Source organism: Dermacentor andersoni, chromosome 1 (genome assembly GCF_023375885.2).
Source record: "Dermacentor andersoni chromosome 1, qqDerAnde1_hic_scaffold, whole genome shotgun sequence".
Classification (NCBI taxonomy): domain Eukaryota; kingdom Metazoa; phylum Arthropoda; class Arachnida; order Ixodida; family Ixodidae; genus Dermacentor; species Dermacentor andersoni.
In genome coordinates this window covers 176,172,859-176,190,200 of record NC_092814.1, presented here as the reverse complement: position 1 = coordinate 176,190,200, position 17,342 = coordinate 176,172,859, and the positions used below count along the sequence as shown (strand labels likewise).

Sequence of the window (17,342 nt, the reverse complement as noted above, 5' to 3'; positions counted from 1 at the left end):
AGGGTCCCCTGTGAGTAATCGACCTAGGTAAACGCGCGCCTTCACAGACTGTAAAGGCTGATTGGCGATCCTGAACTCCTGTTTCCTTGCCATGCTATTGATCATTATCTTTGTTTTCTGCGTAATAACCTTCAACCCCACTCTTACACTCTCTCTGTTAAAGTCCTCAATCATTTGTTGTAAGTCGTCCGCAGTGTTGCTGAACAGGACAATGTCATCGGCAAACCGAAGGATCCTGAGATATTCGCCGTTGATCCTTACCCAGACAGACACCACGTAATCAAGGAGTAGAGGAGGCTTATGTAAATATCTTGGAAAATATCCACAAGGATTCCACAGCTAGCTTTATTCTCCACAAGAAAAGTAGGAAGGGGTCAGCCAAGGAAACGCAATCTCTCCAAGTCTATTCACTGCGTGCTTGGAACAAGCATTCAAGCTATTAAATTGGGACGGCTTAGGGTTAAGGATCAACGGCGAATATCTCAGCAACCTTCGGTTTGCAGATGACATTGTCCTGTTCAGCAATACTGCGGACGACTTACAACAAACGATTGAGGACCTTAACAGAGAAAGCGTAAGAGTGTGGTTGAAGATTAATATGCAGAAGACAAAACTAACGCTCAATAGCTTGGCAAGGGAACAAGAGTTCAGGATCGCCAATCAGCCTTTACAGTCTGTGAAGGCGCGCGTTTACCTAGGTCGATTACTCACAGGGGACCCTGATCATGAGAAGGAAATTTACAGAAGAATAAAAATTGGTTGGTGCGCATAGGGCAGACATTGTCAGCTCCTGACTAGAAGCTTACCATTATCATTGAAAGGGAAGGTGCACAGTCAGTGCATTTTACCGGTGCTGACATATGGGGCAGAGATTTGGATACTGACAAAGAAGCTTGAGAACAAGTTAAGGACGGCGCAAAGAGTGATGGAACGAATATTGCTAGGCATAACGTTAAGAGACAGAAAGATAGCGGTGTGGATCAGAGAGCAAACGGGTATAGCCGATATTCTAATTGACATTAAGAGAAAGGAAATGGAGCTGGGAAGGTCACGTAATGCGTAGGTTACATAACCGTTGCACCATTAGGATTACAGAATGGGTGCCAAGAGAAGGGAAGCGCAGTCGAGGACGGCAGAGGACTAGGTGGGGTGATGAAATTAAGAAATTCGCAGGCGCTATCTGTAATCAGTTGGCGTAGGACAGGGGTAATTGGAGATCGCAGGGAGATGCCTTCGTCCTGCAGTGGACATAAAATGGGCTGATGATGATGATGAAGCGTCTCTTAGGAATGCAGAAGATATAGATTATACGATCCCACGTTATTGCCGACGTACGGCCTGTCGTATGGACAATCCGCAACATTTTTTTTTTCAACAAGTTCCACTTTAGATTCGAACAGGTTAAAAGAGCCGAAGTAGCCATTTCTCAGACCCGTCGAGCGCGATTGCAACTGATGCCACGTTATACCAAGTGTCTCCTGCTTAACGCTTTCAATTATTCGCTGTATTTGAAAGTTCGCCTATATATATGTCCGCTGTTGCCATTTTCTAACGCCCGCGACACTGCTTCTGGCGCTATGAAACGCTATTCATGCGTTGAAGGAGGCTTTTGCACACAGCGACGCAGCACTTCAGCAAAGGCGCTCGCGTGCACGGATGTTGAGTCGTGCAAAGGGTTTGGCCAATGCGCGTTAAAAGACAAGTCTTTCTTCGCACTTGCGGCGTGCGGAGGAGGAGCAGCAGTCGTTGAACGGGAAGTAAAAAATGAGCAGCTTTTAAGGAGTTTTCGGCTGTTGACAAAGTTCTCGAAGCACAAAAGTCGCGCTTTGACGCTTTTGTGTGTACCGTGGTTCGGTGATGCTTTCTTCGTCACTTGGTCAATTCTTCGTCGCTACCTTCCTGCATACAAAACCGTTCGTCCATTGTCATTTTGGAGAAGACAGCTTTTATGGTCGTATACATTCTTGCATTCGTTGAGACAGCCCCCTTCCCCTTCTCTTCTACAACGAAACACTTACTCACAGGTCGTTAAGGCGATTGTTATTTCGGAAGGCCGGCGTTCATACTCGCAACAAAAAGAAAAAGGTTAAGAAAGGTGCGCTTGCGTGTTCCTCGCTTTTGTGAAAAGTGCGACGGCAAAACAACTGCAGAGGACGCGAATACGCGACGGTGGCCACAGCAAGAGCGGACCAAATTCGTTGCTTTCATTATGGCGCTTGACCGTACGCGCGCGCACACCACTTTGCAACTGTGCACAACAACCCCGTAAAAATCTGATTTCTGAAAAATTAAACACCATGCAAATATGTCAAGCTGACAAATTACGCAGGGCGTGCAGAAGCGGAGCCGCATTAATTAAAGCGCACCATATATATATATGGAAGCGGTCGACCGTCAAATCAACACTTATGTGTCTTCCGCGTTAGCTTTGCGGCTATGGCATTGCTCGTAGTCGCGGATTTGATCCCGACCGCGGTAGCCGCATTTAGACGCGGGCGAAATAGAAAACGCACGCGCACTTAGATTTTGGGACACATTAAAGAACATCACGGGGTCAAAATTAATCCGGAGTCCGTCACTACGACGTGCCTCATAATCCGATTGTGGTTTTAGCACGTACAGCCCTATAATCCAATTCAAGTTTAATACTTCTGCCACGATACGATGTGCCACGTGAGGTAATGATGCTCAACCCTCTCAGAGGTTATGAAATATGGCGCACAACAACACCTCAAGCAAACACCGTTCCCTGTGTGTTCTGTGTACTACGCAGACAAACAGCAGTGGTGCACGCAAGGTAACGTTTAACATCAACTCACCACTCTTGTGTTTACTGCTCCGCATTCGCACGGGCTCTGCTCGTACCCCTGCGTGGATGTATAAGACTGGCCTGGCGTTGTCTCCATTATGTTCAACGTGTGGTGTGTGCGGTGACATAGAACATTACCTTATGTGCTGTACTCTGTATAACGCGGAAAGGAGGGTGTTATTCGGGTCCCTCAAGAAGACAGGAATTCCTCACAGTTCTCTTCAGGACATTGTTTTCCCGCGCAGGAACCAGTTCGATAGGAAGGAGGTTTCTCGCCTTCTTTTAAATTACCTGCAGGACACGGATTTGGCCTCCACATGGTGACCTTAGGAGTGACTATGTGTAGTTGTGAGGTCTGTGTCTGATTTATATGATTTATGTATTTTAAGTGTCGCTACGGTGGAGCAATCGCCGGCAGCTACTGCAAGGCTAATCTCACCAGTAGCCTACAACCACTCAACTCAACTCAACTCAAATCAACTTGTGTTAGACTAGACGTTGACGAAATTCGGCTTTCTCCGTGAACATAACCGCTAATTATCGTCACTCAAAGCAACCAGCACAGAAAGCTTCACTTACACCGATTCGCACAGTGCGTGGGGTCTGCATAATTGTTTCATCCTGCTTTGCAACGTTAAAGCCTACTTCATCTGAACAATGCCGAACACTTAGCAAAGGAGCAGCGCACCGGCCAGCTGCGAACAGGTTGGTTCCCGCAGCTGCCCTTACCGAAACGAGTTTCTCCCCTCTCCCCAGCACGGACACGCGGCCCAGCTGCAGGGCGCATTGACCGAAAGTTATTGGCCGCTCGCCAGGGGAAACTGACTATACACCGAGCCATGTCTCCGCTAAGCAGCGATAACAACCAAAGCCGACCGCAACCGTGTGTGGCGAATAATGATATCGTCCGCCGATCGCATTACGGCGCGTCGTGTCGCAGCAAGAGCCTCGCCGGCCTCCCGTGGTCCGCGTGATAGCTGACTGTCGGCTTCTTGTCTCGATCGGGCGCGGTAGCGAAACTCGCGCAGAAAGAAGAAGAAAAAAAATCAAGGAATGAGTTATACCCCTGTCAAGCGGGCAAGTTAAGTGCGCTTACACGGAGTGCACTTCGGGACCTTGAGTGACACTTTAGGCTACGCGGTGCTAAACGAGAAAACATAGCGCACTCGCACTAAAGAAAAAGGCGACAGACTAAAACCATATTTTTTTGAATATGTAGATTAAAATAAAAAAAAGAAACTTCTGAAGATGCCGCCCGAGTCCAAGGACTTCGAGCCGCCACCTGAGGCCACCACGGCAAGAACTGCCGGACTATTCTTCAATAATGTTTCTTCTTCTAAAAAGCGATTGCTTTAGTTGTATTATAAATAAAAACACAATCGTAATCTATATTTACTCAACAAAAAAAGTAAATATTTTTATTATAAGAGTGTTGCAAGTCAAGGCCGGCCAAGACGAACGCCTAGCCAATCCAGAACAAGATGGTGGCGTGTGACCAGGCGACATTTGATCCTGCTAGAACAGAACATCAGCGAGTTCCGTTCTGATTATTTTGTTCAAAGCTGTTCAACAGCTAGAACGAACTTCTGTGTCCTTTTTCTATGCATTACATCTTGTACTGTCGAAACCGCTGGCGGCGAGGCTACGCACTCGACCAGCAAAGTGCGTTTCGTGAACGCACTCCGACCGGAGAGCACTCTTCTGCGAGTGCACGCCGCTTGCGACGTTTAGATTTGGGGAAGTGCACTTGAAGCCGAGTGCAATCTCCGTAAGTACACTCAACGTGCCCGCTTGATAGGGGTATTACACTCGCAACGATGCTTTATTTTTGCACTGCAGCCTAGCAAATATTACCTAAATACTCGATCTACAAATAAACGTAGTTATTATTTATTTATTATTATTCCCCTTTCTCTCCCTCTGTATTTCTTTTTTTTAAAGAAACGGTCTTCTTTGGTGGCGACTTCACACGGGTTTCGTGTACCTGGCATCTGGGTATCTATCTGGCCTTTTGGTCAAAACACGGCCTTTTCGTTGCCTCCGGAGCGTTGTGGCGAGTCGCAAAAAGTGTGAAAATGCAGGTGTCAAGGCGAGAATTAGTCGCAGAATGGGTAACAGTAACATCGCGGGCGTAATTAGCACCAATATAATAAGAAATAACCACATTGCACAATAGACAGCACTATTTCCAGGATCGGCCCACCTGGCCTCTTGGTAAAATGAGAGAGAGAGGGAGAGCGGGAGAGAGAGAGAGAGAATGAAAGAAACTTGACACGAATAAAAGAAATAGAGGTTCCAGAATAAAAAAAATGTAAGGTCTGATAATGCAACGAAGAAAGTAATGCAGATACTGCAAAAATATCATGCAACATATTGCACCATCTTTAATGGCTCCAATTTCAATACATACCTTGTACGCTGACGTTCTCTTCTTTCGCGTCAACTTTGGTTGAAGCGCCTTTTTTGTATCATTTTATTAGTTTAAAGACCCCTTATAAAAGGGGCATTACATGAAGTATTACATATGTCATACAGATATGTTAATAAACTATATACAAGCGATACTGGCATAATGTAGTCGTACGTAAGTGAAAGGTTGTAAACGGGCTATACATGAATACGCAGGAATAAAGCAAATGTTCTAGCATCTAGGTGATTAATTATAGCACCAAAAATTTATCTTGGGTAGTTGATAAGAGCAATGTTCGCGGTAAGGCCAGTGGCTGCTCCGTAGAAAAATTATGCTGAATATGACGAATAGAGACGTGGACGGGCCACTTGGAAGGGATGGGCCAATGCGATTAGACATGCGTGACGGAGCTGAGACGCGAGGTTAAGTGGTGAATAGTAGAGCCTGTGGAACAGTCCAGTAATGCAGCACCGATGAGAAGGAGGTGGGAGCTCTGAATGAGCTTTTAGTATCGTAACGCGTATATTATGCGAATATGAGGAGTGGATGAACCTTGCAGCAAGATTCTGAACTGACTCGACTACATTTATTAAGTACGTTTGGTGGGGATCCCCAGTGTCTGATGCTTACTCCAGCTTTGTTCTTAAATTATGGGGTTTTACGTGCCAAAACCACTTTCTGATTATGAGGCACGCCGTAGTGGAGGACTCCGGAAATTTTGACCACCTAGGGTTCTTTAACGTGCACCTAAATATAAGTACACGGGTGTATTCGCATTTCGCCCCCATCGAAATGCGGCCGCCGTGGCCGGGATTCGATCCCGCGACATCGTGCTCAGCAGCCTAACACTATAGCCACTAAGCAACCACGGCGGGTAGCTTTGTTCTTATACGAGCAATGTCTATGCGAGAAGTTTTGCGTGTGGCGCCGTAAACGACGCCTTAGGAAGTTTAGTTTGTTTATTAACCGCAACGGTATGGGAACTCTGGCTGTACTTTTTGAAAAGGTCGCTATCCCAAAAATGATAGCTGGAAACAAGATATACGCTTAACGAGAAAACAGTATAAAACAAAAATAGAAATAATAAAATGAAGCGCACTACTTACATTCCACCAGCATAAGAACACGACATAAAATTGCAAATCTATACAAATAGTGCGTAATTCAGCACATATGGCCTGTGACAAGCATGGGTAGTAGCTGCTCTTGCTGAAATAGCTCATTCCACAGCAAAGAACAGGAGAAAGTCACCCGGAAACGTCGTCAAGATAAAGTCCCGATTTTATGCTGCATTTGTCCGAGTTGGCGCTGTCCATTGTGTACATATGAAGCAAATAGCTCAGCGACAGGTCTTTTTGTACCAAGTAGATTCGGCTCACGTTTCCGATAACGTCAAGTTGTCACGATCGAATTGCGATATGTCGCAACGAAAAGAACGGATACAAGCGACCGGCGCGTTGTTATCCCACTGCCGAACCCATAATACGCACGCGCACGAACACTCAGAGAGAAAAGGGGAAAAAAACGGAAAAAAAAAACGAGAAAGCCGCGTCTTCCTGTCCCACCGTCAGCTGAGCGTGCACAAGAGGATCCCCGCGGCTGTTGGCTTTCATTAACCGTAATTAAGCTTCGCCTCGCGCGCGCAGTACATGCTCTCCGACCCGTGTGCGCGCAGCGCGTGTGTGCCTCGCGTCGTCCGCTTCTCGTCCGATCATCTTTGTTGTCGGCCGCGCGGATCGAAGTATCGATCGATCGATTCTCTGATGGGGGGAGTGGGGGGGGAGGCGAACAAGCGCGCCTCCTTAGCGGTCCGCGGCTTCTCGGTGAATGCGCTACAATGTGCTATACGCGGGATCGACCGCGCGTTCGTCTCGGCCGCGAGCGGGGAGGTCTTCGGTGCGTTCGCGATCGGGAGTGCCCGCGGGCGGCTGCTATATATATATATATATATATATAGTGCGAGGCGCGACGCTTCGTTTCGACGTCAACTGCTCGAGTCCGTTCTTATTTCTACTTGCGTTACGGCACCGCCAATCTCGCTTTCTTTTTCGAAACTTGTTCGCGTGCGCCGTGTGAGAGCCCAGTTTGGAGCATAAATCGTTTCGGCTGTTTACAAACAAAGGGCCCGGGAGACTTCCGTTTTCGCCCTTTGCAACAGCTATAGCCAGACGTGGCGTGTACGGAAGACAATGGCAGGACGCTATAGATCCTTCAATGGAAGATCTCCCACTTGCCACACTTTTTACCTCTCGCTAATCACAAGTGTGCAAATATTTCCCATGACGTGCGCGCGCACGCACGCACACACGCACACGCACGCATGCACGCACGCAGAAACGAATTATGAGCACAATAGAAGCGTGACGCGCTTTTCCGAACAGAAAGCGCATATTTCTGAAGCTGCAATCTAACCCCCCCCCCTCTTTCTTTGTTATTTTAATTTTATTTTTACTGGCAGAACGCAACGAGGGTTCTTGCACGACACTGCAATAAACAATGCGTCTAAAATATTGCTCGTAAAAAATATATTGCAAGACGAGTTGGTGCACCTTTATAATAAAGTTTAGCACAAGCAGACAGAGATAAAGAAGGGGAACGGCAGGGTGGTTAACCATATAAAAAGAAAAAGAAAAACGAGAAGGCAGGCGAAAGTCGGCGCCAAATTCTGAGGGACAGGCATCAGTTTTGCAGCCTATCTCGCAGGTCCGCAGACCGGAGGAAGCGAACTAGCACTGCCTTAATAGAGCTCAAACGTCCGTTGTGATCATTGTCTCAATATCGCCTTTTCTTTCTTTCTTATTTTTTCTTCTTTACAGTAGCCGTCTTCTGAGCATCTCTAGCGTAGTGCACAAAACTTGCCTCTCCGTGTATGCTATACCGTTGACATATATACAACATGATAATTCAAGCGAGTAAGAGACTATAGATGACTATTCGGGAACCGTGATTGAGTTGTACGAGTCCAATGTAAGTTCACGTGCTGTGGAGCAAAGGCCAGGGGGAAAAAATGAGGCAGCTAGGACGATCGCGTTTGGTCCCGTCCCATTCCTGTGTTGTCCTGTTTCGCGCTTAATTTTTCGTGGAGCCTCCGATGGCTCCTCGTTCTCTTCGTTTGTTGATATATATCCACGTTGCTCTCGTAACCTTCGGACAGGAAGGAGGTTTGACATGTGTGCTACCTTCTCTGGGTGCTGTGCAGTGTACAAGCCAACCACGGCGCCCCTGGATCAGGCCAACGGACACGTGGCGCCCAATGGCGCGCGACCGGAGGACGACGCGGCAGCGGCGGCGCCCGAGGGGGCCGTGCAGCTCAAGCGCCGCGTGGGCCTCCTCAGCGGCGTCGCACTCATCGTGGGAACAATGATCGGTGCGCGCGCTCGGTTTCTCTTTTATCTTTTTTTCGCTCTCGTCGGCTGCTGCTGCTCCGGCCGCGAAAAGGGCCAATCGGTGCAGTGCAACGTTAACTGAAATTGCCGACGACTTCTCCTGTCTTTGCCCTTTTCTTGTGTTTAATAAGTATGCCGCGTCGGAGAAGAAGAGGAATAAGAAGCAACGCCGCTCGATTGCCGTTAATTCCCTCCTCGCCTCTCTCGCGAAAAACCCGGCTAGAGATAGATGATGGATCTAATTGTTCCCCGTGAGTGTGGCTCCTTGCGTGAATTGTATTCGTTGGAGAAAATTGACGCCCATGTATGCTCGTATTTTTTTTTTTTTTTTTTTGAATGGCGAAGTTATTATTGGGTAAATATATACCAAAGTAACTTGCCGGTATCTTTCGGAACGATTCCACTCGCTGCACGCTATGTCCCAGTAAATGGACAAGATGTGATTTCTCGTGTATATACAGGGTGTTTCAGCGAACACTTTCAAAATTATTTAAAGGTTGCCTGTGGCAGATAGCTCAATTCTAGTTTATGAACCGGTCTACTCGAAGCGGCGGACACTACTTGCAAAAAAAAAAAGAAAAAATTCACTGCAATATCGTCTAATTGACAACAATTCACTAATTAACTTTTTAGCTAGTTATCTTATGACCAATATTGCAATTTACAAATTCTAGCAGTTGACTTCGCACGGCGGATGCACTTCGAACGAATTCTCAGGACGACACCAGTTTCGAGATATAAATTCCCTAACTCTGCGGAGAAATGCATTGGCGTTCCAGTTAATTTGTTAACAAAACGGCGTTTCATGCACTGAGGCACACAAGTAACTGGAACGCCAATGAATTTCTCCGCAAAGTTCGGGAATTCATATCTCGAAACTGGTGTCATCTTGAAAGTTCGTTCCAAGTGGATCCACCTTACGAACTCTTCGGCTACAACTTGCAAATAGCAATATGGGCCATAATGCAATTACTTAGAAACTTAATGAAGGAATTTTTATTGATTAGTTGATTTTTCATCTCAATTTTTCGTGCAAGTTTTGTCCGCCGCTTTGAGTAGACCAGCTCATGAACTAGACTTGTGATATCTGCCACAGGCAACTTTTAAAGATTTTTGAAAGTATTCGCTGAAACACCCTATATATATATATATATATATATATATATATATATATATATATATATATATATATATATATATATATATATATATATAAATGTTTACTAGATATAGCACTACGATCTAATCCTGAGTGGAGCCGGCTATCTTTCCGTCCACTTTCATTTCCATTTTTTTTTATTAGCCGCACCAGCATCGAGTGACACTCTTGTTTCTTGCGCAGCACTTCCGATTCACCTCCTGAGAGAACTGGGGACAAAATTCAAAATAACTCAGAAAAATAAATTTGTGAAAAATGATACTGTACAAAATTTATGAATTTCATTATAATATCATATCAGAGAATAAGTTTAGCTGCAAGTTGAGTTACTGAAGTGTCTGGAATCGTGAGAATTAATTAGAAATCACTGATTACCGCACACCAAAGCACAGAATCGGAGACTCTATAGACCCGCCACGTGAGCACAACTTTGGCGAAATTTCTGGAAACCCGGAAGTAGAAAGCGGAAGCACTGACGTCACTAATGATGTCACGCAGAAGAAGGTGGCATGATATTTAACCGGCTAATTAATGGAAATCAGTTGCCTGGCATAGACTGAACATCGGCCTAGCAGAGAAGGGTGTGACGTCACTCCCTCCTCTCTCGCTTCTTCTCTCTCGGCGCTCACCTACTCGCTCGCTCGCTTGGTCGCAACAGCTGAGCGCGCGCGCTCGTTACATGCTCTGACGTCATCCCCGGAGAAGGCACGTAAGGTGCGCTTCATGCGCCGCTCGCTAGGGGGCTACGCCCCGCCAGGTGGCGTGCACTGCGCTTTCTCCTCGCCTTTCCTCGCTCCTCGCCCGCATATCGATCGTGCCAGGGGAAAGACGTTCGCTCGTTTAACGTAAAGAACACCGACGCCGAGGTTCGAGTGCCACTAAGAGACGGCTAAATCAAAGATTAGGGTCGCCTACCATTTTAATTGTCAACATTTCAATTTCAATCACAGCTAATTTCCCTTATGCTTTCCTTGACTTCATTGTCTGTTGACTTTATATGGCCACAATCTCGTTGTAAGAGAACGTGAACGTTGGAGACTACCACAAAGGGCCACTATAGCTTGTATATCTGCGCGAGCTCAGCCGTGCTTAAATACATTTTTGCATGGGCATCCGACGGTGCAATATCTCGCAGCTGAAGGAGATTCACTGTGCGCATCCTAGGACAGAGGAGATGTGCACTTCAACTCATTTCGGTATTCTTGTCGACTCCTTCGGGGCCCGTCTGCCCGAAACGGCCTGAACGCCTAAACCGGAAAACATAAGCTATCTGATTCCGAGTGCGATCGATAGGTATGACTCGGCGTACGCTGCAGCATATCCAACAAGTTCTGAGCAGGCTCTGTCAGGTCCAAACAATTAAGTTCCGACAGCTGAAGGAGCAACCACATTCCTGACCCATGTAAGACGTCGTGTGGGACGCCGTGGCGCGTATACCTTGTGCCTCCTCTACTTGCCTGGCCCTCGTCGAAACCTTCCCTCGAGGCTGAGATTTCCTATGTTCGGCCACCGGTAAACACTGCGTGAAAATACGGCACGGCAGTCTTTGGTCAACACCTGGCTGCTTGGTGTTGACGGTGTAGTATGCTGTCCTTAGTCTCGAGGTCCCGTTGGAAGTATAGTGGTGCAAAATCACGAGGGCAAATCGTGAGGCACGACGGGACATGCGACACGGCTGATATATGGCGGCTCCGGCTGTAGGAACTCGTAGGAACATTATGGAACTTGCTTGCGACTGTTAGTGTCGACTGGTCGCACCCTGGATGAGACGCCGAATCGCATACCACGAGTCTTTTTCAAATTCTACGCGCTGAAACCGGTGAACCGCATGCTGTTTATACGGTTTATACAGAAGCATTATACATAGCTTGTAAGCCAAGTCGAGCGCTAGCAGACGCCTTCCCTTTCATTTTGTTGGCTGTCGCAATTGCTTCCACACACACGAATCCGACCCGCGTAACCGCGTGCGACCGCCCTGACGAGTGCGGGTCGGCGTCGCAATTGGCCGAACGTCTGGGATCACGAGGTTTCTCACGTAGCAGGACGTCGGAAAGCGCTGCGACAGAATCGACCTCTATAGTATGGATGAGTTCGGTGGAGAAATAAAAAAAACTGCGGCTCGAGCTGTGCCCGGGACGCATATCTGGGAGCGAAGAGCACAAGTGGTGCGCGAACTGATTTCGTGTGACGCGACGCTCGGGCGGGCTACCTCCCTCGCACGCTTGTGGAGGTGCTTTCGCATCCATCGGCTGCAGAAGGATGCGCTCGAGCCGAGAGGCGCCTCGAGTGCGCGCGTGCGCTTTTGAATCGGATAACGCGCACCCGGTTGGCCGTAGGCACTGCCTTCGAGCACCTTATCACTCGAGATGCCGAAGCCCGTATGCTTAAGGTGAATCTTGATAACGGCAACGCAGAAAGAGGATAATTGTGTCGCAGCTTTCGCGGAATAGCGTGATGCAAACGGAGGCTATGGGGATGATGAAGATAATAATAATAATAATAATAATAATAATAATAATAATAATAATAATAATAATAACAACAACAGTAATAATAATAATAATAATAATAATAATAATCGAATTAATTGCTGTGTTGTTTTGTAGCTGAGGGATTTTTCGTTGCAGGTGCGCTTCTTGACTTTTTAGCGACGCATATATAGCCTTCTTTTTTTTTCTTTTTTTTTTTTGACGTCAACAGCATTTTTAGAAATGATCTCCTCTGACATGTCGCATAAAACCACTAATTGAGCTGGATTACACCAAAAGGCGGACATTACATACACTCGACATCAAAACGCATAATTGAATATTGAACAATGTTTAACTAATTCACTATTTAACCAATTACCTTACCGCACAGATTGCAATACACGGATTGAAGACACTGACTTTACAAGACACATCCACTTCGAGCCAGTGTTGAAACTAGCAATGGTTTTAAAAGAAGTTCTGACAAACTTGGGGTAAAAATGCGTCGTTGTTCCGCTTATTATTTTTTTTTTTCATCAAAACGTCTTTCTTTTACGGTGAAGCTAAAAAAATACTGGGATACCAAGGTATCTTGTCGCAAGCTTTGGGAACTCACACAGTAAATAGCATATGTGCCGTAAAGTAATTAGTATGAAATATAATTAGTAAAATTTTGTTAATAAGTCATTTTATGTCTCGTGCAAATAATCTCAGCCTTTCAGTGTATACTCTAGCTTAATAAGCAGAACTGTGCTGCATTCCACGGGTGAATAAAAGAAAAAAAAAATTACCGACGATTACGTTACTTCCTAATGCGAAATTTGAGCGCAGCAAATAAGCTGTTTCACCTTTTCGATGCATTGAGGCAAAGAAATCGAGCAACACATGTATGCGCTATCACAGAATTTTTTTTTTATTTTTCACACGTATTCCTTTAACAAAGACTCCACTAACAGTTCTTGACAGTCATGAAGGAAGCTTTGTGGTCGGAGAAATAGACTGATATATGTTCGACTTGGTACACCAATGCTTGATTCTCAAAGACGAGATCTATACAAGTGCCTCGCGAGGTTGTCACAGCCGTGGGACGCGTTACGAGCGAGAGGAACGGGATGTTCTCCCGCATAAGTGTTAGGAAATTGCTGTTTGTCTTTATGTCAACATTAAAGTCCCATCGGTCGTCTCGCTCATGGCTCAGAAAGAACTGGCAGATAATTTCGCAGTGGCGAACGGCAGCGGCAATTTCGGCTCGGGCGGTGCACATATACAGATCCGCCGCCACCGATCTGGCTCTCTGATTGCCACCGCACAGGGCGAACGGCAGCGGCAATTTCGGCTCGGGCGGTGCACATATACAGATCCGCCGCCACCGATCTGGCTCTCTGATTGCCACCGCACAGGGGTTGCATTGGAGGAGGAGCGAAGAAAGGAATTAAGTTCGAGCCGGCGCTTTGACAACCGGAGACTCGCAGGAAGAGGGGGGAGGGGGGCGGCGTGTACACCCAGCGGCAAACGATGGGGGCAGAAGCTCGCGCAGCAAGCGGACAACACGATAAAGGGAGGAGGGAAGAGATAGCAGCGACTGACTGATGCCGCTGACGCCGATAGTGAGTCAACCCCAGCTGCGGAGTTGGTTTCAGGGACAACGCCGCCGATGCCGACACAAACAATAAGATACCCTCGCTTCCGCAGCGCTAAGAACCAGGTCTAGCCGTGGGAAGATGGTCACGTATTCGTCGACGTGCCGGGGCCTACGTGAAATAACTGGCGCGTCGGCAACTGAAGAGCACCCTATCCGCCACACAAGAACAGGGGGGGGGGGAACCTTTCCTCCTCTTTCTGCATGGCGGCGACGGTGTTCTATGCAGTCACGTTATCTTGACTCTCTAGCGGCGTCAGCGGCATCCAGCGGTATCAGTCGGTCGCTGCTAGCGCTGGGGGGATGAAAGGGGGGCGGAGCTGGTTACGAGGCCGACGACAACGCTGACGACGACGCGAAACCCAGGAACGGACGCCAAAGAGCTGCGCTCTAAAAAGAGTTCTGTTAATAACACACACACGTATAGTGAAAGCTGAAGGCGCACCAACTATTGTAGCCAATCACAGAGGTAGCCAGCTTACGTTTACAATCCCAGATCTCAAGTAGAAGTTCTTCAGTTCGACAATGTGTATTGTATCGAAGGTCTAACGCCGGAACCACCGTCTACTCCAAATAAAAAAAAATATTATTTTGTGAAAGAAACAGGTTCTGCTTAGCAAACTGAACAAAAATCTTTATTTCGCGCCCTCATGCTGTGTGCCCCAGCTGATGTTAGCCAACCTGTTGATCAAATAAACAAAAATGTTAAAGACCCTGCGCAATACAATGATGAAACCTAGTTTGTTCGGTCGTCAGAGGTATGACGACCGAACACCGTAAGCCTTTAGATCGTATCTTGCGCCGTATTTTTTTATTCATTTCTTCTCGTTGAACAGCTTGGCTAACGTTAGATGGGACACGCTATATGTACTATGGTGCTCGCTCGTGGCTGTTGCAGACTCTCGAAATAAATTAAAACGTGGCAATAAAAATTTCGCTACTGCCGCAGTCACAAATTCTCTTGGCGCCTGGCGATTTCAGGAAATGAGACCGGCACGACTTTAAATAAGGCTCCATGCATGATTTCCAGGCCGGGTCTCCGAGTTAATCAGAGGAGCGCAGTACGCGTATTCTTTAATAATGGCACGCGCATCTCAGTGAACGCGCCTGTGTTGTGGTGGCTTCTTGCAGGTTCGGGCATCTTCGTGTCCCCAAAGGGCGTGCTCGAGCGGTCCGGCTCCGTAGCGCTGAGTCTCATCGTGTGGGCCGGCTGCGGCATCCTCTCCCTCTTCGGTGAGTGTCCCCCCGGGTGTGGCCTCAGAGCTCCCTTTCTGTTAGTCGCGCATTTTGCGCTTTCTTTCTTTTAGGCGTCACCACGATCCTGCAGTGACGCGATGATCGCTGGAAGGCACAGCCGCGCATGTGCGCCGAACGCTCCGTTCAAAAAACAGCGTCAATATATGTATGTATGTATATATATATATATATATATATATATATATATATATATATATATATATATATATATATATATATATATATATATATATATATATATATATATAGGTTACTTGTGGTTGCAATTTGAGGCTGTCGAACACTGCCAATTGATATCTTTACTTGTCACCGGCCTGCAGCTTTTCACTCCTCCATCGAGAGGCGGACATTTTAGGCGACTGCGTTTTGCTTTTCTGCTCTCTCAAATCTCCAGCGACGTTTACTCCCGCGGGACGTGCATGCGGCTGCGTTAAATATCTTGCTCCTTGTGCGCAGCTGCCAGCCCCATCCGCAGGTGCGCTGCATAAGCGGCAAGCAATAAATGCGATAACGAGCGGGCCCATTTGTTCCGTCCGGGGCGATGTCTCGTCGGTTGGCACCATCGCCGTTTGCTGGCCGTTGTTAGTGCTTTGCCAGCCAAGTGGTTCAACTCCCCGCGCGGACGCATGTCGTGGCAGGCAGCCCGCTCAGCGCGAGCATCCGTGGCGCGCTCATTCGTCCAGCGGCTTCGCTTCCATTGACCACCGCAGGTGCTATCACCTTTCTTTAAATGCTCGCATCTCGTCGCCGTTCTTTTTTTTTTTTGCCGACACACCCTCAGCAGAGGAATAAACTAGGGCCGCATGGTCCTCCAGCCTTCCCCACGGGGCGATCGAGGGGCACGATCGAATCGCATGAACCAATCTCGCGCCCTCCCCGGAGAGACAATTACTGCGCTGCACTTCATCCCAATTTTTCTTCTTTCCAAAAAAGAATCTCCATCTCTCGTGTGCCCTTTCTCCACGTTCTTATCTCGATGAACACTTGAAGGATTGCGATAACTACCGATGATCCTTCGCTGTACAGCGCGACAAAAAAGACCGAGTGGCTGTGGCGAAGTGAAACTCCATCTCCAGTGTCTAAACCACTCTGTACGGTTTAGACGCTTTCTTTGTGCTTATACGTACACCCGGCCACAAAAGTTTACGGACCACGGGATCGCACAAAACGTTAAATTTCCAAGCAGCCTGTAGCAGTATCCAGTAGAACAGTATACGATAATGTTCTTAACGTATTCTAGCCGATGCCCGAAATGCAAATACCAGGCTGCGTTGTGAGGTTGCGGAGATATTCAGCTTTTTCTCAAATTTCATGGTCCGTAATATTTTGTGGCCGGGTGTACGTGTTGGGAAAAAGTAAGTTCGAGGAACATTTTAGTGGGGCAGTGGGCCGCGCCTTACGGGGCTTCGCTTGACTTTAGCTGTGAATAGAAGTTAGGGGATTGATTCACTTCTGGTAATTAATTATAGATGCGTATTATTAACATATAGCGAGCGAGAATAAAATTATTCGTTTTTGTACTGGTCAGTTGTTTCCGGTGTCAAGTCACCGACGGAATGGATAAGGTGCAGGCTATACAGAAAGCCTGCCTCACTGTTTTTATTCTATAGCGGTGCAAAACCGCAGGCACTAACTCGCGGTTTTCATCATCACATGTGTCGAGTATATGCTGCCAGTGAACGTATATATAATAGTTGGGATCTATCCGCTGCGATGAAAGCGTGGTTGCAGTTGAACGGAAAGTACCCCGGAAGACTACACGCACAACTTTATACGGGCGATAATCTTCGCTTGTCTGGCTCACGTTACTTCAACTGAGTTAATAAGCAACTTAATCGCTATTCAAGCATTACTCGATACTTCGGAAAGTTAGGCTATAAATCGAATACCCCGACCCACTGTCTAGACATCATGATACACATGAAACGAGGAAAGCAAAAACTGCAAACAGCTTCCCAACCCTTACTCGGTTCTTTTTCATTTGTTTCCCTTCCATATGCTTCGTGACTTTTCTCCACGTTATGGATTTTGTTCCTTCCCGCTTATACCCCGTGATTCAGCTCGTCCCTCTTCTCTGTTTTGTTTTCCTGGTTCTCCGCTTTCGCACCAGCCTAAATAAGGTGCTTTACCATCAGTTCTCCCATTTTTGAATGCGCTGAGAGGTCGAGCGGACTATGTGCTACCAGTGTAGCGTTTTTCTTCTTCGTTCCG

The 17,342-nt window shown here is 47.1% G+C and overlaps 1 protein-coding gene across 1 annotated transcript in view; it reads left to right on the top strand.

The window, feature by feature from the left end:
• Positions 1–17,342, top strand: part of sbm (L-type amino acid transporter sobremesa) — a 144,264-nt gene that overhangs the window by 92,674 nt on the left and 34,248 nt on the right. Inside the window, exons 2-3 of the mRNA XM_050195080.3 lie at positions 8,419–8,586; positions 15,006–15,107. Coding sequence (XP_050051037.2) covers positions 8,419–8,586; positions 15,006–15,107 — 270 coding nt within the window. The remainder of the gene's footprint in view (positions 1–8,418; positions 8,587–15,005; positions 15,108–17,342) is intronic.